Genomic DNA, 22,118 nt, shown 5'->3' on the forward strand with positions numbered 1-22,118 from the left:
AAGTAGTTTTGCTTGAAAACCTGATAAGTAGAAGTAGCCTAAAATTACGATCGCCCGAGAAGGTTTTGCAAGTACGTAAAACCCATTTGGGTGCTCCGAAAGTCTATAAGTATATCATTACTGACCGCCTCTGGTAATCGGGCCCTGGTAATTCTTTTCATACTAAAATGTAACGTATCAAATTGCAGAGATCGCAATCGCCGATGAGCGGGAAAAGCAGATCGCACGAATCTTCGTCGTCGCAGAGGTCTCGTCTTCATAAAGGTTCTGGAAAACTGAAAGCCTTCGACCTGAAAGGAAAATCGGGTTCCAAAGTATGGCTATTGAACTCATGATTTTCTTTTTGCCTGTTCGAAAGTAAATCGACGGCTTCGTAATGTGTAAAATGACTCGACTCGAGTCACTTTTTGTATTGACTCGACTAGGACGGCCAAGACACACATTTTATCGTAACTTCGAAGAATAGCAAAGTTACCACATTACTGGTCTATCACTGATACTTGGAAAGTAGGGCCAGAAACTCTTAAAACTGAGGAAAACTACGATATTATGAATGCGGGCCATTCTATATCACTCGAGCAGAATCGAAAAAAGTGGGTTAAACCTGATCGAACAAAAAACTGAACAGTGAACATAAAGTCTTTGGCTCGACTTTACTTGAGTCAAAACTATAAAAGTGAGATTGACTTGTGACTCGGAACCTTGTGACTTGGTTACAACCCTGGCAAAGATATACCAAAACTACTAGTTTCGACGTTACAAAATCTGCAGTTTAAGTAATCAGCTCCAAAACATAACAGGTAGGCAAAGCTTACTCGAATACTCCGAAAACGTAGAAGTGGTTGGTTTGTTTACTGACTGATCGTAATTATAACCACCACCAAACCCACAAGGTTCAAGAAATAACCCTCGGTCTTTGCACAGGTCTGGTCTGACACGATACAACTTTCCGACAGTCCGTCCACATCTGGAATTACCGGGTCTTCGGGAATCTCAAGCGAGGACCGTTCTTCGGCTAGCGGAAGTCCTGAGTGAGTATTAGGACTCTTTGTGCTAAAATAAAATCAATAAAAAATAAATTGAGTAATAAAAAATGATGAAATAAATTTGAAATAAAATTGTTGCAGCGGTTGGCCGAACCGTACCACCGCGTCCAGAAGCGGTTCGCTACATTTCCAGAACGAATCGCTGAAATCCAAGAAATTTTCAGGAACATCCTTTGTGGATTCTCCGAAAAGTGTAAAGTAAGGCCTTATCTGCATTTGCTTTGCTAGTGTAACTCTTCGGGTTGAATTACGCCGTCTTTATGACACAATGCAATATCAAATATATATATCTCTAACATTGGTTCGTAACCCTTACAATAACCTGCTAGCCTTCGGCAAACTTCAAATATCCACTGAATCACAAAACAAAAATATGCCACATTACCCATCTAATACATTACTATAGAATACTGGTGCGCAAAATAAACTATATCTGTCGCTTATTGGTGAGGTACACGGCTATAATAATTTAGACTCTATTTGTACCTAGAATTTTGGTATTGATTTGTTATCGATATATTTTTTTACAGAAAACTCAAACGCAAGCAAACCGGATTTTCACAAAGAACCGCAGGAAGCGTCAGCCCGCCGAATTTTGTTCCGAACGACGATGACGATTCTGACGATTTGTGGGACATTTTAAACGATGACCCCGCTGATGAACTCGTTATAACGTAAATACGCGGCCGAAGATAAATTTGAATTTTTGTAATTTCAAAATTTGTGCGAAAAATGATCGAGATGACGGGAGCAGAGTTGAACAACTAGACTGATTAGAGCAAAATGCCCGTTATTTAATTCTTATCTAATTTGTGAACTATTTCTATAATTTAATTTTAATTCCAATTTAATTTCAGTTATTTTTTAAATGCTACAAGAAAACTGTATAGTGCGAAATGAACCAATCTTGCTGTACTGGCATTTGTCATTCCCGTGCTTATGACAACGAATTCTGATTTGATATGAACTGAACCTTATTTTTTGTATTTTACTTACTAATTAGGAATTGAATTCAATCTCCAAGTTTTTGCGAATTCAATAATTCAAATTCGAATCTAATATGGAAAAGCTGAAAATTTCCTGGTTGTCCAACTCTGCCCCTGACGAGTGTCAGCCAAAAATATCCAGGTTTATTTCAATCTGAATATATTATTTAATTGTATATCAAAGATCTGTACCTCCCAAGAGTCTAGTTAATTCGAAAATTTGCGTTCAGAAACAAGCAAGCCGTGCTGAAACGAACCACGCGTACCAAGTTTTCGGGCGCCGATGAATTTGCTCTTCTGGATGAAAAACAAGGCCTTGTCGGCGGTGACTTGGACATTTCAAGCGATAGCGAAGATGGCGATACTGACAGCGACGTCCCGTTGCCTGAATTGCCTTCAAGCAGAGGACAGAGCCGAATGTCCAGAGGTTTGTGTAATAAAATACTTTACTTTTTGGAGTACTCAAATGGGTTTTGTCTACTAATATTACGTACTCGAGTGGTTCTGATTTTAGACTGTTTCCCCTTCTATTTGACAGTTTTTAAGTCTTAGCTAGTATTTTTTGGGTATGTTTGCAGATGATATCGGTAAAATTAAGATATTGATAGCTTTTCACATCATACTTTGCGTCCTCCTTTTCAAAAAATATCTAACATTATACACCAAATGTCAACCAAATATTACATATTGATTTGAAATAGTGAATGTAAAATGAGGTGTAAAAAGCCACTAAGAAACGAAACTACTGAATTCAATCTGAAAATATAAAAAATAATATAAAAATAGAACCTTGAGCGTAAGCGATCTGTTTGCCTTTATTATTTGAATTTTCATGCCGGTGACCTCATATTTTGTTGATGTATAATGTTCTTTTCAATTCTCTACCAGTTGCTGACGATTACCCCTGACGAGTGTCAGCCGAAATATTCGGGTTAATTTTAATATCAATATATTATTCCAGTTTTTTTTTTACTATCAAGTACTTTAATAACATTTGATTGTTGCAATGAAGTTACAATTTGGTTTGTTCTACTATTAGCTACTTCAAAATTTCAGCCTCCACCCATTTTGGAACCAGCCCTCAGCCTTCGTCGGAAAAATATCTGTTGCCGCACTTCTGCATCTACGTCACATATTTTATCTGCTTCTCTGCAATGGCGGCGTGCATATTCTTCATCATTTTGTACGGAAACGACTTTGGGCCGGACACCACGAAACGGTGGCTTTTGACGTTGGCGATTTCGCTACTGGAAAGCTTTTTCTTGGTTGAACCGATAAAAGTGAGTTTGTTCACGTCCAATTTGTGTTTGTCATTGATACTTATACTTTGAATTTGTCAGGTTGTGTTTTTTGCCGTGTTTGTGGCGATGATTTCAAAACCTGTCATCCCGGAGGAGAACGATAACTTGGTCGATGAACCGCTGGTGGAGACATATGCACATACAGACGTAAGACCTTTATTCTTTCTGCAATATAGTTAGTGGCTTGGTTGAATGTTTAATCTAGGATCAATTCATTAAATTTCATCACAACATTGTGTTGCAATTTAATGTTGGGATAGAATCAAAATAACCTTGTGATTAGCAGAGCTAGTCAAAGAAGTCAGGGTTGCTACTCAAGTAGATGTACAAATAATATGTAATTTTAACTCAATTACGAGTATAAGTAGCCATTGCAATTTCAAAAACACGACTTTGAGTGGTAGTAGAAAATTAATGGCCTGATAAGCACTCAATTATGGGTATTGCAAAACCTATTAGTTAAATCTGTTGTTTTACATGAAAACCTTCACTTTTAGAGCTTCAGCAAGGTGCGTGCTCCCGGCGGATTCGCCCTCGACAAATGCAAACGAGAAGCCCAGAAAACGCAACGTTCCAACAAGATGCTGTTGAACCTCGGAATATACCTCATCTTCCTATCTTGCGTGGCAGCGGTGGCTTCTTGGGACCGCGATCCTCTGGGATATTACAATACCCTGACAGTCAAGGAATCTCTTTTCAACACAGAATTCAATTTGTCAAACGATGCGGAAGGCGCGAAATGGCAAAATAACTCGGCTGTTTTTCGAGACATAACAACGTATGTTGACTCTAAAGTTTTGCCATTATTTTATTCTAATTTTGTGAAAATACGATGATTTCATTATTGTGATATTATGTAAGGCAGATATAGTTTACCCAGAGGTGATCAAAGTACTTATCGCTGGTACCTGTGCAGAAGTGGATTTCATGTTCAAAATTTATACTCAAGTACAAGTTGAAGTAGAAATTTCCAAGTAAGTTAGCCTAAAAACTGATGAGTAGAAGTCGAAGTAGTCTAAAAGCATAACTACTTGAGTAAGTAATGCAAGTAGACACTACAAATAGGTGGGATTTTCGAAAATAAATTCAGTTAGTGTGATGCAGGGGCTACTCCACCGAATTTTTATGGCAATTTCACTCATAGAAGGCATACAAACATGACCGAAAGTAAGTAGTTTCGACTTAAAACCTGTAAAGTAGAAGTGGAGGCAATCTAAAAAAATGACATGATATCCTGGAATTATAAATGAGTATGATCATTTCTAGCGTGACAGACATTTGGGAATGGTTGAATCAAGTAGTTGTCGTGAAGCTACTAGACGACGACTCAAGCCTGGAGAATCCAAACGTGAACAATTACGTTCTTGGGAAGATACGTCTCAGACAACAGCGTGGAGTAACCGGTATGTTCGCGGTCTTGATTATAATTATTGGTTCATCAATAATATTGAGTCGATATCACACTTTAAAAGAAATATGGGTATCTGCCATTAAAGGTAAAATATATTGGTAATATTCGTGACATCACAACATGGTAGTAAGGAGTCAGAGACCTATAATATGCGACTGCTATACTGGGAATATTAATCTATTTCTTATAGCTTACACGTGTCCAGGTGCAGCCTTCATGGTATATTTCATGTCCAAGAGTAGCAATGGCTCTAAAGGTGCTTTAATCAATGTTCTGAAGTTTTGGAAATGCGCCTTAAACTAATATGACTGAATATATCGGAGGTATCCGTGTAGGGTAGGTGCTAATTATCGGTTTTATCGGTATCGACTCAAAAATGTGATTGATCCTAGTCATAAGTTTCAATTTTGATTTGGTATCACACACTTTATCATACAGGTGATTGTGTTATTGACACAATTGGGCGATACTACAATCAATTATCATATGCTGGCAAACGTTGTCTAACAAAAGACGCTGGCACACAAGACGAGGCAACTTACGATCCAAATTGGGTGCAAAATCCTTCAGGAGCTTGGAGCCACTCGGACGGAGATATCATCGGGTAATATTTATTGCTGTGGTTCTTTACCGAGGTTCAAACGAAACCGCAGTGTTTCACTGAGACAGTCCCTTTTATCGGCGAAATTGTCATAAAAAGCTGTGTGAAGTACTCCATCTCATCATGGTAACTAAAATATATATTTGATGATAGTACTTATTTGTAGTGTCGTCATTTTGTGTTAGTCATACAGATACGTTTCGCAATTTGATAAGTCACCACCTCCGATGAACTGCTAAAAGCATGCTCACCCTTGAACAAATCTACTTTTTGCACTCGAATACCAATGGTGGCATCATTTCACAACGGATTACATTTCCTAATCATTAACACTAGAACTACTGGAACTTCGAACTACCTAGAACGACAAAGTGGCTTTTTTGACGCATGTTGAATTTTTTCCGATTAAATGCAGTCACGGGAGCTAAAAATCAGCACAAAGATTAACAAACGTCAGCAGAAACCATTGCTTATTGCGCTCACAGCTATACTTGCAAATTTTAGACACACTTTAGTGCAATAATATTAGCACAAATTGCGATTTTTGGGTGTAACATATCAGTGTTGTTCTGGTGCGCATTTTGTATTTGAGCACGTTCTTTAAAAATTTGGAGTAGGGTCCAGATCCGCTTTAGCCACATCTCCATTCTTGGTTCTTGCTGACTGCTGACATAACACAAAGCTCATCAGCTAAGATTTGCATAATGCAATCTCACGACTAATCCTCGATTTGCATAGTTTTATACTATCGGGCTTTTGGCAAGTAGTAGATCACTCACATTCTAAGACAACATGCATGGAGCATCGTCAACTTGCTGGTACCCTTATAGAATACTGCCTTACAACCTGGTCAATAATATCCCCCTGGTTTTGTTTCGTTATAACATTTAACCGTCTCTGGTTTCTTGTTGGTGTTATTTCTGAAGGAAACAGCTGCCTCCGGTAGAAGTGGGCTCAATATGCATATGTTTACAACTTCGATCTCTACACTGGCATCTCGCCGTTACTCTTATCGAAGAGATGATAGTTTTGAAAAGTGTGGCTAAAGCTGCTATTTTCCTCATGGGCCTGGGTAGCTTCAAGCAACTTTTGACAATAGTGCCAACTGGACTTCTTATTCTTCACCAAGTGTATACAACAACATTCCCGTAACATTGTTTCAAGATGGATTACATCAGACTCTTTACATTACTGCGATTGGCAAATGTATAGATTATAGAAGAAGTGTGTCGTCTTATCCTTGCCTAAAAATGATACGTCCTTGTACAAATACTCGGTAGCAGCAGCATCCACTATCTGACATTTTACCCCAATTATTTTCTGGCATTTTGACCACGTAATAAATGAAAACAAAATAATCTTTACCGAGTCTACACCTGTTTTTTACTCATTATGTCAATAGAAAGTTCATGACTCCATAAACCTGTTCCTCGAGAGGGTCTGACTAAACATAATGCACTCAGTCCTCATATGCATTCAATCTACTAGATCCAGCCCCGCTTCCCCCGAAGATCCATCTCGTAGACTAGAGCAAAGGCCCTTTGCCCTTGTGCAACCCTAGTATATTACTGTGACCAATATAGATGTCGGCGTTGTCTAGTGGTACATTTCAATTGTCATGTCCTGTAACGCTCTGAGCTTCAGAAATATAATATTCCAGAGACTTGATGACTCGGACAGAGGAAGATACACTGCCTTCTATTACAAGGGATGTTGTTGAGAACACGGTTAGACCAAGCCGATATAAACATAGTTCTGTTGTTACAAACGACTTTTCTGCGTTTGACAGATAGGCTACAAGTGTCAACAATATCAAACTGCCGTGCCTTGTGGTAGAAACATGTAATGCGTCAAAAAAGCCACTCGGTAGTTCTAGGTAGTTCTGTGTATAACTTTTTTATTTGTACTAGACGAGTGATGAAAATCATAGGGAAGGTGGCCTACATAAAATAAATAAAAGTCAAGAAGTTTTAGCCGAACAGCGCAGGATATGACTGAATGCCAGCTCTTCAAAAATGAAAATGCGTCAAAAAAGCCACTTGATCGTTCTAGTGTTAAATTAAATAAAAATTTAGAAATGAATAAAAAAATTATTGGAATTGACTGTTACATTAAAATCCAAACACTTGCGAAATTCTACCATATCCTTCCCAGAGTACTGTACTGGGGCCAGGAGCATATGTACGACGACTCGGGATATTCTCAATATATCGACCAGTCGACCACAGTGAGTGACGCCCAAGGAAACCTCACTTCTCTCCAAGAACAAAATTGGATCGACAGAGATACAAGAGTTCTGTTTGTTGAGTTCACCCAGTTGAACCAAGCTACATACTGGTTAGATAAAATGAAGTGTAATTAATTAATAAAACTGAGCTGAACGTAAACTCTGTGACAGGTTTGCTGTATGTGTGATCATGTTTGAAATTGGAGTGACTGGAGCGGTTATACCATCTCATACCATACAGACTGTGCGTATTTTCGGGCCCAGTACTTCATTTTATGTGGACATGCTATTCATGGTGAGTGTCATCACATGAATATCTTGTACTGGGGGTATAATCACCAGAAGTGATCAGTTTTATGGTTTTAAGACTACTTCCACTTTTACATGAACACCAAACAGTTTATATATAGGCAAAACTAGCTACTTTTTTGTAGTTTGAAAGGCACAAATTCGTTGTCAGAAAGGTTTCATCACTTTTATGAGTTGAATTTGTCATAACAGCAGCCTGAAATAGCGCAGTAAGTAAATATTACATAAATATCATCACCTTATCATTATATGCTACAATGACTTTCATGATACCTTTCACAAATCTTTTGGAGCAGACAGAAATGACAGGGAGTCTCCTGAGACCATTTTCAGCCAAATCTGAAACTTCATGGACTCCAAATCTATTTAAAGTAGTCTCAGTAGGTCAAAAATGTTTTTTTGTTACAGTGTCATCACTAAGTTCTTCCTGTAATGAGATTTATAGTTACTTTTAATGCAATTTTCCACTCAAGTTGGAGGTTTATGAGTATTCTATTTCATTCCGTTGATTTAATCACTAATATGTGTCATTTCAGAGCTTCATCGGGTTGATTTTGATCTATCTGATTCTGCACGAACTGAGGAAGACTCGCGATCCAGACATGTCAGTGAACGCGTACTTTACAAAGTGGACAAACTGGCTGAATCTATCAGTGATCCTGTTTACAATAGCGCTCTGCGTATTTTACATTTACAAGTAAGTCCAGTATTTGGTATTCTGTCTATTAGTGGAAACGAAATTGCATTCCTGTGCATTCAGTTTAATATATCTGATTTTAATTGGATTCAAGTTATATTTAAGTATTCTTCATTTGTATTTACTGTACTGTGCAAGGTTGCGTAGATCGTTTAATTTCTCCTAATCTGATGGAAGCCAATCGATTGTCATTTTGGTGATAATATCAAGTGGATATCACACTTAGAAAGAAATATCAGTATCGGCTGAATCAGGGCTATATCATGGTTTTCGGCTGAAAAATATCGGCTGTGCTGTAGTATATACTATACAAGGTCCCAGAGATTGTTTAATTATTCTTGATGTAAAAATTTATACTATTTTCCATTCAGACAAGTATACATGGACGAGGTCACAAAAGAGTACATCTCCGACAAGTCAGCTTTCACCAATTTCTTCAAAATCGCATTCTTCACAGACATGGTCACAATATTCGCGTGCCTTCTTTTATTTTTACTGATGCTCAGGGTAAGGCTATTAAATAATATATTCTGCATAATCTAAAATTTAATTTATCAATATACTATTCAATTTTATATTGAAGTTCTGTAACTCCAAGAGTCTCTTATCGAGCTATAAGATGAAATCACTCGTTGACCTTATTTCAGGCTACAAGGTTATTTCGTTTCTTCAAATGCTGGTCTGCTTTCGGAGAAACTATCAGTGCAAGCGCAGGGTATCTCGCGGGAGCAACTTTGATGCTGATGGGTTGGGTTTTGGGATTTGCGGCGCTTGGATATCTGGTGAGAAGATGAGTGGTTTTAAAATAAATTAACTGGCTACCCCGTGAAATTGCTACGTTATTGGAGACGAAAATTCTGGAATTTTCAATTTTTTTCAAATTGTAGTAGCTACCCCACGTTGCGTTATATAAAATACGGTGCATAAAAAATTTCGCTCGATTCCGACCCGCAGTAGCAAAGTGATCAGTGAAAAAATTTTAAATTTGAAAAAATTGTATTTGCGGTGTGAAATTCTATCGTTTATCTATGCAGCTCCGATAACTTGGGCTTCCACGGGTTGGAATTGCGCCAAATTTTTATGAATATTTTATTTCTAGACAGCGCAACGATTTCGCGTGTAGCCAGCTCAATCGAAACAAAATCAAAATATGATGTGCAGCGTTTTTTAAGCAACACTACAATTTTATCATCTGGCCAGTCAAGTTTTCCAAAAAAATATTAAACAACCATAATGTTCATGCATTAATCGAACGATTTCATTTTTTAGGTGTACGGTCAAAGCTATACTCAGATCGTGCCGGATTTCCGTGATTTTCCGAACTCAATCTACACAATGTTCCGAGTATTCCGTGGGCGGTTCGACGTCCGAACCTGTTTCGATTATTCACCATTTTTCACAATATTTTTCTTCTTCTCGTACTATATCGGAGTTTTTTATATCTTCTGTCGGTAAGTATTCGTGATTATTCTTGTTTTGTAGGCAAATCCCGCATAGACTTGATTGCTTTTCCCAGAGTGATAATTAGTTTCACTTGCATTGTGATGCAATTGTTAATATACAATGTTCTTTCCAATCTATAATAGTTGCTGACGATTACCACTGACGAATGTCAGCCGAAAATATTCAGGTTCATATCAATATGATTGTATCATTCAATTGCGATTTGAACATTTCAGACTATTTGCCGCAATTTTAATTAACGAGTACAAATTCTCGCGTGGACGCAAGAGTCATCTGCGGATGGAAATTCTCGATTATGAAATACTCGACCATCTAATAGCGAGAATAAAACTCAGACTTGGCATCATAAAACCAAAAGAGGTATAAGTTATCTTTCGATCCCTCTATGGTAGATTGCGAAAAAGGCGTTGTGTTATAGTATCGACCGACTGTGAGATTCGAAGGGATGTCAACTCCATCTTCAAGAGGATCGTTCATGTCGCTGGACTCGTTTGATACGTACAGCTTCTTTCCGGGAAGGATATCGCAGTGTTCATATGCCACTGGTTAGTTGTTCATTTTATTCTGCATGATGACATGGTCAAGTCATGTTCGTGATAGGGAACACAAAACTGTGTTTATTCATAACAGATGATCTGATCAGCAGGGTTGTAATGACTCGAGTAATTTTTAAAATTGCGTAGCATGGCTCGACTCGAGTCAATTTTTGTTTTGACTCGACTTGTACTCGAGTCATTATGCATGACTCGAACCAAGTCATATGACTCGAGACTAGGACGGCCAAGACAGACAATTCATTGTAACTTCCAAAAGTAGTAAATTTACCACATTATTGGTATTTCATCTATCAGTCCTGATACTTGGAAAATCGGGCCAGAAACTGTTAGAGCTGAGGAAAATTACTGTAATATGAGTGCGAACCATTCTATATCACCAGAGCAAAGTTGAAACATGTGAATTGAACCGTGAACATAATTACTTGGACTAGAGTCAAAACACTATGACTCGGACTTAACCCTCTACTAACTGACTCGGACTTGACTCGGTGGTGAAATGAAAATGACTCGACTTGACTCGAGTCAAAACTATAAAAGTGGGATTGACTTGCGACTCGAAACCTTGTGACTTGGTTACAACCCTGCTGATCAGATTCATTTTCCATTCTTAAAATCCAGATTACATAAGAGATTTTATGCTCACCAGGAGTCTGTGTATAATCTAAAATTAGTACATTGGGCTAGCAATCTGTTCGCCTCAATTATTCATCATATTTGGTCATACGGTTGTTGATATGCAATGTTCTTTTAAATTCTTAGCTAGTTGCTGACGATAACCGCTGATGAGTGTCAGCTGGAAATATTCAGTTTTATGTCAATATGAATTGATATTCAATTGTATATTGCATTTCTCTTCTCACCAACGGATGTTATATGCCCTTCAAAGCTCTTGTTTGTATTTATTTGTTGATACACATAACTTTCCAGGCATATCCGCGTCGTCATCAGATTCGGGATTCGGAACGCCGTCCGATCACTCCATTTCCGTATACGATTACCTCACCCTCGATCAACCTTCCGACACACCGATGGACACCCAGCATTTGGATTATTTGTACGATCGCTTGTCCAACTATTCTGTCGACATGATGATACATCGCTTTGAACGAGTCAGCGTGCTCACAAGCGAGGTATCAGAAATGGAATCGAATGCAGTAAAGGTAGGATTTCAATATCAGAATCGAATTAATCAAGTACTCAATATTGTTCAGCCCTACTGATAAATATACCATCGCTTCATCTAGAAACATTTGAAAATTGTGTCACACTTCCTCATGCTTTCCATCACTTATTTAGTTGTCAATAATCAAGAAACAGCAGGCGTTGTTGCAAAGTCAGGCGAAGGGGATCGCGACTGCCGCATCGTCGGTTACAGTTCAGCCGAACTTTGTTCCGGAACCCGAAGATCGAAGACCTCAAGGCAGTGCGAGTAAGAGAAATGATATCTAATACTTGCCAGTTATTATCCCACGGTATACTATTGAATAATATTATATTTGTATTGAAATATGCCTGAATATTTTTGGCTGACGCTGGTCAGGGTGTCAGCAACTAGTAGAGGATTGAAAAGAACTGTGTATATTATCAATCGTATCAGATTGTATTTGCAATGAAGGTTATTTTATTCATTTATCCATATATATTTCATGATGCTGTGCGCTTTTTTAGTTAGTTTTTTTCTACATTTGCATTTGTATGTACTTAATATGTAGCTATGGTGCTCTGGGCCTGGGTGGCTCAGCCTTGACGACTCTATGTTAGATCTGGCCTCACTTCTATACCTTGCTTTTCTGAAACTCACAGATATCCATGTTATTGATTTACACGGTTGACAAACAAAGATTCCATCCCTCCCTGTTGTTGAAATTCTGGTTGACGAAGCAATAAATATCTCTCTCTGTCTTTTTCAGCTACGTATTCAAGTCGTGGACATTTTAGCCTGCACAGTCAATCAACGCCACCGCAGACTACAACAAGCAGAGGGTAGGTATATTTATGTATATGAAGCATAAGGCGATTTCACATTCCAAATTCAAGTCAAATTACAATCAGTTTCTACTGAATGATTACTGGATCAGTCTTCAAGATTACAGGACCACCATGTGACATATCGACCTCGCTTTCGGATACATGCCACATTCATCGCTAGTCCTTCTATGTTATCCTATATTTCTTTTCATCCAGTATGAATGCCTTTTATTTACATGCTTTAGGCCAGTGGTTCTCAACAGCAATGCAAGAAGTTCAATGATTGTCCATTAATTAATGACAAAAACATCAAATTTTAAATTTATATAGAAGTGTGGAATGTATTTTTGGCATGGTGTCGCAATAGACAGTTCGTTGTCCACTTTATGCGTTCGTCACAATCGTGCAAATGTTATAAGAAACCGTGTAAAAGTAGCCTACAACTCCTTTCGGACAAGTTATATGTGAAAGCTGCAGAGAAATTTAAACAGCTTCGTTAAATTCCGACGGTGCAATTAAGCGACGCTTGACTGTATGATAGAGGCATTTCTTTCAAAGGACACCAAACAATCGCAATCAAGTTACTGGTCTTTAACAAGACTTCGTCTAGCAGAAACTAGGATAGAACCACGTATAGATATCTAGTATCAAAAAGGCATCATTAAATGAAGATTCCAATATTACATCTAAGTTGCATGCATTTCTCAAGGTCAAAAAATTGGAGAACCACTGCTCTAAGCCAAGTCGTTTCGATACCTTCCTATCTTTTCAGGATATCGCAATCTTGCTTTGTTTTGATCTAATGAAAATTTCAATAATACGTTGACTACTGTGTACTTTATCTTCAGTGGTCGTAAAAGCGCCGCATCATCCGACCCCTTACTCAAAACCGTGGTGCACAGCATGTTCCCCGTCAAGCACAGCTGGGTGTCAGACTTCTCAAACCCCATGCTAACCTCAACAACAGCGAGAGACCTAACGAGGCAAGATTCGGCCTCAAGCCAGACCCGCGGAGACGGAGACTCGGCCAGGAGAATGCCCGCCAGACAGAATTCTTTAACAGGCCTGAATCGAGCCGATTCGGATAGACGAGGAATGACTCGGCACAATTCATTTTCTACGCAATCCAGAGGAGAGAATGACTTGCTGAAGAGGGTGCTCGCGAGGCAAAACTCAAGCTCGAGTCAGACTCTAAGGAAAATTCATCCGAGAAGGTATGTTAACGGTGCTTTTTTAACGAATTCGAACAGAGATGGTCAAAGTGGTCGTTGTTCGTACTCGAGCATAACTACTGCCGTTAAATTCTACTTAATTACAAGTAGAAGTATTGATTTCCAAAACATTTTAAAACTACTTGAAGTGAAATAACGGTCTGAAAGGTACTCAAGAAGTTTAAGAAGTAGATTTAGTCAAGCTGACATATACTTTTAGCAGTTTATTGCAGGTAACTGCCTCCGAAATGATTTCCATGTTTGGAAAAAATTGAGTTTTCCAGGCCTAGTGTAGCTTCCAAAAAAATTGAAAACTATGGATTAGAAGTGATCCAAAATCATAACCGCTCCAGTCAGATGTGCAAGTACTCGTAACCTATTTGAGTACTCCAAAAAGTAGAAGTAAATTTCTACTCAAGTGCGAGTAGAAGTAGCTAATACCAGGTAAGGAAAATGTAAAATCAGTATTTTACGCCTAGCTTAGCCCGAAAAACGAAAACTATGAAGTAGAAGCGGCAGTAGCCTAAAATTATCTCTACTGAAGATAGTAGTACAAGTAGAGAGAACCTATTTGCATGCTCTGGAAAAGTAGAAGTAAATTTCTACTCAGTTACAAGTGGCTTTTTCGGAATGAGTATTCTGAGTCAGGTTTATTCTAAGCCTGAACCTGGTCAAAAACTGAGTAGAAGTAGCCTATAAGGAGTCTAAAATCATGACCACCCGAGTATTTTGTGCATGTACATAAAATCTACTTGAGTACTCTGAAGGAGTAGAATTACATCGTTACTGACCAATGACCAATTGACCATCTCTGAATTCAACATCCCTTGCTTCGGAATAGCTTGGTTTAATGGAGCGATTCATTCATACATTTAGTCTCACAAACAGACTCATCTCTTGCCTGAGCAGATAGACATTATTTGTTTTCTTTTTCTGAACATGTTCATATCATCTTTTGGACAGGAAACGAAGGATCAAATAGTCCATCTTGCTTGAGCAGCGTCCGAGGTGGTGAAAGTAGTCACCCATGTTACTCAGTAGTAGCGCAGTAGAGTATCAGTACTAAGCGTTTGTTTGTGTTAAACGTCATCGGGAATGTTTTGCTTATTGAATGTACGGTTGAATAACATATTTATATTCGGCTGACACTCGTCAGGGGTAATCGTCAACAACTACTTCAGAATTGGAAAGAACATTGTATATCAACAATCGTATCACCAAATATTACATCACCAGCATGAATTTCTGAATAATCACTGCATCCTTGACGAGTGTCGATATGAATATATCGTGTAACTGTTTATTGAAGTTCTGTATCTCCAAGACTCTATTTACTGATTGTGATTTTCAACATTCCTCACTGGGAATTTGATGGCTTTGTGATTGTGTAATTGTTGCCGCTTGACAGAGTGTCAAAAGTATGTGGATACTATCAATCTTAAAAACAACCCTGTGTTGAATTATTATTGAGCACTTAATATTGACTAGGATTGGGCACAATGATTTGAGTACTCAAACCAGAATCGAGTATGAGTTGATATTATTTGAGTCGTGAGAGACGATTTTTTCGAGTACTAAAATTATACGTCCATTGCCATTAAAAATTATATTGTTATCAACGAAGACTTATTGTTTTAATAGTTTTCCCACTTCTTAAGCCTTGAAACCCCAATATGTCATATCGAAGCATTCAAAACATGTAGTACAAAGCTACACATGTTGTGAGAAATGACATTTCTGTAAAATGATTGTAACGCATTACCACAAAGTGCAATGAAATAGGTACGGTTGAAAAATACCAAATAATCTTTCTGGCCATAGAGCTGGCATTACTTTCTTTGTGGTCACATAAAAGGTACATATTTGAACCTTCCACATCATCCATACTCTAATGACTTCACAATTAGTAACACTCGAGTACTCGAAGCTTAATACTCGATTCCAGAATCTCAGATACTCAATGTTGCCCAACCCTAATAATGACAGTTAGTCTTTTTGTTTGTACGCTAGCAATAGTTTATGTTTGATGGATTTCACAATTTGTTAGTATGTATGCAAGAGGCAATGTCGATTATTTGATCAAAGCAGTTCTAAGCAATGAATCCAATTTTTCAGCGCACTACGACCCACAAACAGCGCAAGCGCAGTACTGAGGACAGACGATGGCACGCTATCCGGCAGCAGCACAAGAACAATTCTATCAGAGAACGCTGCCTCTACAAAACCCAGACCGCACAGCGACGAGGGGGCACGGGCAATTACAAATAACAAATCCCAAGTGTTACGTCCCAGAAGAACAATCATACGTGCATTTCGGGCCTCGCCCCCTCCTGAGAGAAAATCTAAAACGTGAACGATGTATAGTTTTAATCTCGTACTATAACCGAGGGTTGTTATATACGTTTTTCTACCTTGGTTCATTTTGTTTATAATGTTTTTGACAACCTCTACTGTGAAAATCATGAGGCTTCAGGTATTTATTTGACGTATGTACAATTTTTTGCACTCAATTTCCTCTATATATTGCCAAAAGTTCCTATATTTCTTCATTTTGTAGCAGTGATCGAGAAATGTTACGCGTTTGAAGTGTTTTTGACAAAAGGTGCCTTATTCCTTGTACCACATCAAATTTAATTTTCTGTATATATTGCGTTTCCTTGCATATGTATGACAACGATCATATGGTCTGCTTTGTATTTGAAAATATAACTTCAAGAAATAATAAAATGAACTCCGGATGTACAAATATTGTGTTTGAAGATTCGAGGTCCATGCAGGAACACATCATTCAGTTTTCATACATCTACGGTAGACTTCTCGTAGATTTTTTCGCTGGAGTTTTGTCAGATGCTTGTCACTGAAAATGTTAGATTGATTCCAGTAATTATAATAATTATTGGAGTTACTCGACTCGCAATTTTTTGTTAACTTGAATCATTTTCTTAGCAATGGAAAATAACTCGAGTCATTGCGCATGACCGACCAAGTCATACGGCTCAGGATATTCAACATGACTATAGATTCAAGTCTCGTGTATCAGGACCAATAATTGAAAAATAGGCCAGGAACTGTCTTTTATCTGTTTGAATAAACATGCTAATAGTGAGAAAAATTATTATATTATGAATGTGATGCCTTCAGTATAACCCAAAAATTTCAAAAAAGTGACTTGAACTCAATAATGAACAGTGAAGACTGGGACTCGACTCGAACCTGAGTCTCAGCACTCTCGGACTCGACCCTTTGCTCCCTGACTCGACTGACTTGAGTCAAAACTATGAAAGTAAGATTGACTTGTGAATTGGTTAAAACCCTGCATATAATGAGTTCAATCCTAGTTTATATTACCTATTTTTGAAGTGCTGGAGAAGCGAGGAAATTTTAGCTGACTTTGAGTATTTGCTGATGCGATTTTTACGCAATTCCATCTTCAGTTTTTCAGTGCCTTTCTGAAATATACGTAGCAAGAATAGAACTGAGTTAGTTCGACTAATTTGCTATACCAAGGCATAGTAAAAGTAATTCGCGGGAGAGTCTAAACAATGAAGTGACGTCACAATAAGAACGAGAACCAGCCCGTGACGTGACAATTTACGGTAGGCAACCGTACTCTAAATTGAAGGGACTCAGGTAAATATACTAGTTTTCATTGAAAAGGCCAATAGTGGTCCATAGGCCTATGCACTGGTTAGCATAGAAGTCGTGCTCGAATGCTCACCTTAAACTCATCTACGGCCAGTTTCGATTCTACCAGCTCAGATTGACATTTGCTGAATAAAGCTTTTGATTTCTTCTTCATTATGTGATTGATGCCTCTAATATTCTTCGGGTGTCTCTGTAAATTAGTCATTTTGAAATAAATTATCGAATCAGCTACTAAAAGAATATCTAACTTTCTCTATGTCTTCGATTTCTAAGCAGTGTTGAGCGAATGTCCTCTTCAGCATTTTCTCCATAGGCCGCGATTTAGAACTACCGGTACCTCGTCTACCGGTACTATTCGTACTTCTTGGTTTATGTTTAACGTTCTTATGTTCGTCGGATTCATCAGTCCCGCACCTTCGGATCTCCTCTAAAATTTTCTCGCAACTGGAAACATATAACACAAATGTTTGAGTGCTAGAAGCTTGCTTATCTGCGGTAGCCGGTTACTGCTACACAACTGCCCGCGTGATCTTGAATCCACTTTACCTCTTCTTAGTCGATTCGCTTGATTCCATTGGGTTGGTTCGGGATCACTTCTAATGACTCAGAATAACGATGGTTGACAATTAGCTACATCCAGAGATACGAAATGATGACACATTAATGGAGTCCTTGAAGCAGGGGACGTCGACAGCAGGGTCGCAACGGCGGGAAGGCTGTGGATGCCAGATTTTTGTAAATACTGTAGTGCCATAAAGAAAATTAGTTTCAAGTCAATTTAATTATGTAGAGGTCTGCAATCGTACAATAAAAGCGGCACGTCTAGACGAACTTTTCCAATGGATCAGCTAGCTTAGTATCATCACAACATAACGATCTAGACTAGGGTCCATTATCTCCGAGAAGGGAGAGCGGGGCCTACGATATTCAATATTTTAATATCGTAGGGCCCGGGGAGAGCATGTCTAGTGGAAGCCTACCAAACCGGCTATTGCAACGAGCGACAGATAAAGTAGCCCGTGAGCTAAAAATGCGATGTAATCCAAGACATCGATTTGCTTACTGTAATTATACTTCCAAACAGTCTCAAATACTTCTTGGGTGCAAGAGAAAACAGCTAGCACTTGTTACTGATCGAATGTGCTGAAAACAAACTTTTATTGCGGCGGTTGAAGAAAGTCTAAAGTGTCAAAATCGTGACGACGTGCCACACTCAAAATTCCAGTGCCAACCAACACGAAAATATGCTCGAATTCCGATATTTAGCACCCAAATGTGCAGTGCATTGTGATCAAAACTGATCGACAGCACATTGAGTACAAAATACATTCATGCGTATCGGACGACTGCTTTCAGACTTTCACATCACGGCGCGAGTTGATTCGTCTTGATTTCGTTTCGTTTTGTCCCTTGTCGATTGGGAAATTTTTTTGCCTTTAATATTGAGGCTACTGAACAATCATGTAAGTTCGGTTTTATTATCTTTGTTGCACCGTTTTATAATATATATATTCGTTTCAGGGCTGCAGTAAAGCCTAAAAGTGAGATGACTGCCGAGGAGCTGGAGGCCCGCGAGAAAGAAGAGTTTCAGACCGGGCCTCTGTCTGTGTTGACGGAGTCGGTGAAAAACAATACGCAGATATTAATCAACTGCAGAAATAATAGAAAACTGCTGGCACGTGTGAAGGCGTTTGACAGGTGCAATAACAGTTTTGAAAACGTGATTCTTTGCAGTATGATAGAATATCGCTATCAAATCAAGTTGAAATGGTAGATCAGAAAGAGAAAGCTAGAAATAATGCATGGGGATGCAGAAGAATTTGTGTCTGATGTGATGAGGAATGTATTTTGAGACAATTTTGCATCAATCACGGTTGAAGTTTTCGTATCTACTGATATGGCCTTAATGACAATGATTGAACTTTGAGGCTGTGTCTGACATAGCTTGTTTGCCAAGATTTCTTCTATTCCGTGCGACCAATAAGGTGCGACGACTGTGGCCTATCAACGATCTCTTGATACATTAATGCGCTCAAACTGTTAGTTTACAAGTTACCAAATCATTTTATCTTGAATATTGTCCAGGAACCATGAAGAAAATTAGGCGCTTCTTCGATATACGCCCCAGATCGAAACAGTGTTTCACATGTAACCAGCAAGTGTTTCCCATGAACACGATCAAATTTTATAAACGTCAAAATAAATTGTTTTTTTGCTGTGGAGAGACGGATATTAGGGTTGGATGTGATCAAAGTTGGGGTTAGGGATATCAGGGTTGGGGGTAGGTGGATATTAGGGTTGTGTTAGGGTATTCCAGGATTAGAGCTGGGGAAGGGGTTATTAGGGTTGGAGGTGGGTTAGGGTCAAAGTTGGTGTTAGGGTATCGCAAGATTAGGGTTGGGGATATTATGGTCGGAAGAGTGTGGAATATCGTGTCCCGCACTCCAAACCTATTCTTGGGTTACCCTAACCCTAACACAGCTCTAACCCTAACTCTAAACCCATCCCCTAACCCTAATATCCCCCTCCCCAACCCTAATATCCCCTTCTCCTCCAACCCTAATATCCCCATTTCCTAACCCTTACACAGCTATAACCCTAACTCTAAACCCATCCCCTAACCCTAATATCCCCCCTCCCCAACCCTAATATAGCCCTCTCCTCCAACCCTAATATCCCCATTTCCTAACCCTAACACAGCTCTAACCATAACACAGGTCTAACCCTAACTCAGCTATAACCCTAACTCTAAACCCATTCCCTAACCCTAATATCCCCCCTCCCCAACCCTAATATCCCCCTCTCCTCCAACCCTAATATCCCCCTTTCCCAACCCTAATATCCATCATTCCTCGAACCCTAATATCCCCCCTCACCAACTCTAATATCCCCCTCTACTCAACCCTAAAATCCTCCCTCCCCAGTCCTAATATCCCCCTCTCCTCCAACCATAATATCCCCCTTCCACAACAAAGGCAAAAAACAATTTATTTTGACGTTTATAAATTTTATTGTGTTCATGTGAAACATTTGTTGGTGTCATGGGGAGCACTGTTTCGATCTGGGGCGTATATCGAAGAAGCGCCGAAAATTAAATATGTACTGGATTAGAGATGACTTTCTTACTAAATCGAATTGCATCTTTCGTGTATACATGTTCAGTGTTAACTTTTTGGCTTCAATAACAGAAACCAGTAAATTTGACCAACTTTACGATCAAATATGTTTATTGTGCCATATCCATATTTTGAAAGAGGTGCTAATTTGATGACGCGCTTTTGGATGCAAGGGTGTTCGAAAATAACTTTTTTTACGGAATCCGAGATTCACCGTTAGGTTGCCTTGAAAAACTCAAAACAAATTTAGCTCATTTCCAACCAGTAGAAGCGGCCGCAGAGCCTATTAAAATTTTTGAATTTATTATAAAAAAAATGCAGAAAGAATTGTCAATTTTACTTTCGACGCCGTGAAATTGTTAGTTGCGAAAGAACGATGCATAACAATTTATGCTCACTTTCAACCAGTAAGAGAGAAGTTATTCTGTTCAAACTTGTGGAAATGAAAAAATAGCAATGAAGGTTGTAAATCCCAGCTAATTGTCGATGAATAACTTCGCTTCTAGGGGTTGGAATTGCGTCGAATTTGTTTTTGACCGTTTTTGTAGACAAATCAACAATTTCATAAGGTTGACAGTAAAATTTGAAAATAAAATTTAAAGTTTTTTTCTAATAATTTGGGAAATTTAAATTCGGTGTGCAGCGTTTTAAAGGCAATCCCAACAATTCAATCAGGGAATCCCCGGAATCCGAAAAAAAAGTTATTTTTGAACAAACTGTTCTGACAAGCGCGCCTGAACTCATTTCATGCAGACGTAAAATTTTAGCAGCACCGTGACAGTATCACTATCACATTGTTGTGAGTAAATCTGCTACAAAAACTTGGTAGTTGTAGCCCAGCTTTCTACCTCGCTAGCCACAAATTGAAGTGTTTCAGGCTATTGTGGAATGTCAGATACAGGTCTGCCTATAAGCTGTTGCTTGAAATTCATTGATATTCTTATTTATTCTGACAATTTCCAGTGCTCTCATATACCCCTGAAAGCAAATCTCTTATCCCGGAGCACAACTACTAAACTCAAACTAAATTTGTTCTCCTGTAGCATTTTCAGTATAACCTGAAATTCAGTTTAGATTATCAGTATTTCATTCCATTTAGTCTAATTATGCAAGTCTGACGTGCGTGATGAGATGAGATCTGGTTGCTCTGATGGTCGAATCTTGAATGTACTCTGTGTTTTGTCATTCTCTCCTATTCCATTCTCATTTCAGGCATTGCAACATGGTCTTGGAGAACGTCAAAGAAATGTGGACGGAAACGCCCAAAACTGGGAAAGGCAAGAAAAAGCAGAAACCCGTCAACCGCGATCGGTTCATCAGCAAGATGTTCATCCGCGGAGATTCGATCATCATCGTCTTGAAAAATCCTCTTGCTTCTGCTGAGAAATAGGCACAGGATCTGCAGTTCACTCGGTTACAAATACAATCACAGGCGTCCACAGCATCGTAACCCTGCGCTACTTGGCAGTACAGGATACGGTAGCCAGTAATTGTGTTCTTTTCGTATTTTGAGGCTGTGATCGGGATGCTTTTTTTATCGGACTGCTGTTTGGAATAAATGAAGAATTAGCATGTCGTG

General features: G+C 38.7%; 3 protein-coding genes across 4 annotated transcripts in view; 2 read left to right on the forward strand and 1 right to left on the reverse strand.

Annotated features, from left to right (window-relative positions):
• The window catches only part of LOC145450815 (polycystin-1-like), a 72,587-nt gene extending 56,063 nt beyond the window's left edge, over positions 1 to 16,524 (forward strand). For both annotated transcript variants that reach the window (XM_080329320.1, XM_080329321.1), the window contains 23 exons: positions 189 to 314; positions 925 to 1,031; positions 1,128 to 1,244; positions 1,577 to 1,720; positions 2,263 to 2,459; positions 3,089 to 3,312; positions 3,373 to 3,480; positions 3,831 to 4,111; positions 4,600 to 4,736; positions 5,183 to 5,348; positions 7,500 to 7,682; positions 7,744 to 7,867; positions 8,418 to 8,578; positions 8,950 to 9,085; positions 9,226 to 9,360; positions 9,848 to 10,029; positions 10,258 to 10,402; positions 10,461 to 10,587; positions 11,527 to 11,759; positions 11,896 to 12,028; positions 12,510 to 12,582; positions 13,416 to 13,781; positions 15,894 to 16,524. In XM_080329320.1, coding sequence (XP_080185446.1) covers positions 189 to 314; positions 925 to 1,031; positions 1,128 to 1,244; positions 1,577 to 1,720; positions 2,263 to 2,459; positions 3,089 to 3,312; positions 3,373 to 3,480; positions 3,831 to 4,111; positions 4,600 to 4,736; positions 5,183 to 5,348; positions 7,500 to 7,682; positions 7,744 to 7,867; positions 8,418 to 8,578; positions 8,950 to 9,085; positions 9,226 to 9,360; positions 9,848 to 10,029; positions 10,258 to 10,402; positions 10,461 to 10,587; positions 11,527 to 11,759; positions 11,896 to 12,028; positions 12,510 to 12,582; positions 13,416 to 13,781; positions 15,894 to 16,131 — 3,843 coding nt within the window. In that variant the 3' untranslated portion in view covers positions 16,132 to 16,524. The remainder of the gene's footprint in view (positions 1 to 188; positions 315 to 924; positions 1,032 to 1,127; positions 1,245 to 1,576; positions 1,721 to 2,262; positions 2,460 to 3,088; positions 3,313 to 3,372; positions 3,481 to 3,830; positions 4,112 to 4,599; positions 4,737 to 5,182; positions 5,349 to 7,499; positions 7,683 to 7,743; positions 7,868 to 8,417; positions 8,579 to 8,949; positions 9,086 to 9,225; positions 9,361 to 9,847; positions 10,030 to 10,257; positions 10,403 to 10,460; positions 10,588 to 11,526; positions 11,760 to 11,895; positions 12,029 to 12,509; positions 12,583 to 13,415; positions 13,782 to 15,893) is intronic.
• LOC145450816 (uncharacterized) lies at positions 16,459 to 18,064 on the reverse strand. The gene is made up of 5 exons (XM_080329322.1): positions 17,970 to 18,064; positions 17,672 to 17,867; positions 17,497 to 17,613; positions 17,127 to 17,227; positions 16,459 to 16,635 (listed from the first exon to the last, which is right to left on the reverse strand). Exons 1-5 carry the CDS (start codon positions 17,996 to 17,998, stop codon positions 16,563 to 16,565), a joined length of 516 nt encoding a protein of 171 aa, XP_080185448.1. The 5' UTR covers positions 17,999 to 18,064; the 3' UTR covers positions 16,459 to 16,562.
• Positions 18,065 to 18,756: 692 nt separating this feature from the next.
• Positions 18,757 to 22,118, forward strand: LOC145450817 (putative small nuclear ribonucleoprotein Sm D2). Its single transcript, XM_080329323.1, has 3 exons — positions 18,757 to 18,886; positions 18,945 to 19,121; positions 21,752 to 22,118. Coding segments are annotated over exons 1-3 (357 nt in total). The 5' UTR covers positions 18,757 to 18,884; the 3' UTR covers positions 21,930 to 22,118.

Source organism: Botryllus schlosseri, chromosome 11, assembly GCF_051294905.1.
Source record: "Botryllus schlosseri isolate E-star chromosome 11, Bs_hap1, whole genome shotgun sequence".
In the NCBI taxonomy this organism is placed as follows: domain Eukaryota; kingdom Metazoa; phylum Chordata; class Ascidiacea; order Stolidobranchia; family Styelidae; genus Botryllus; species Botryllus schlosseri.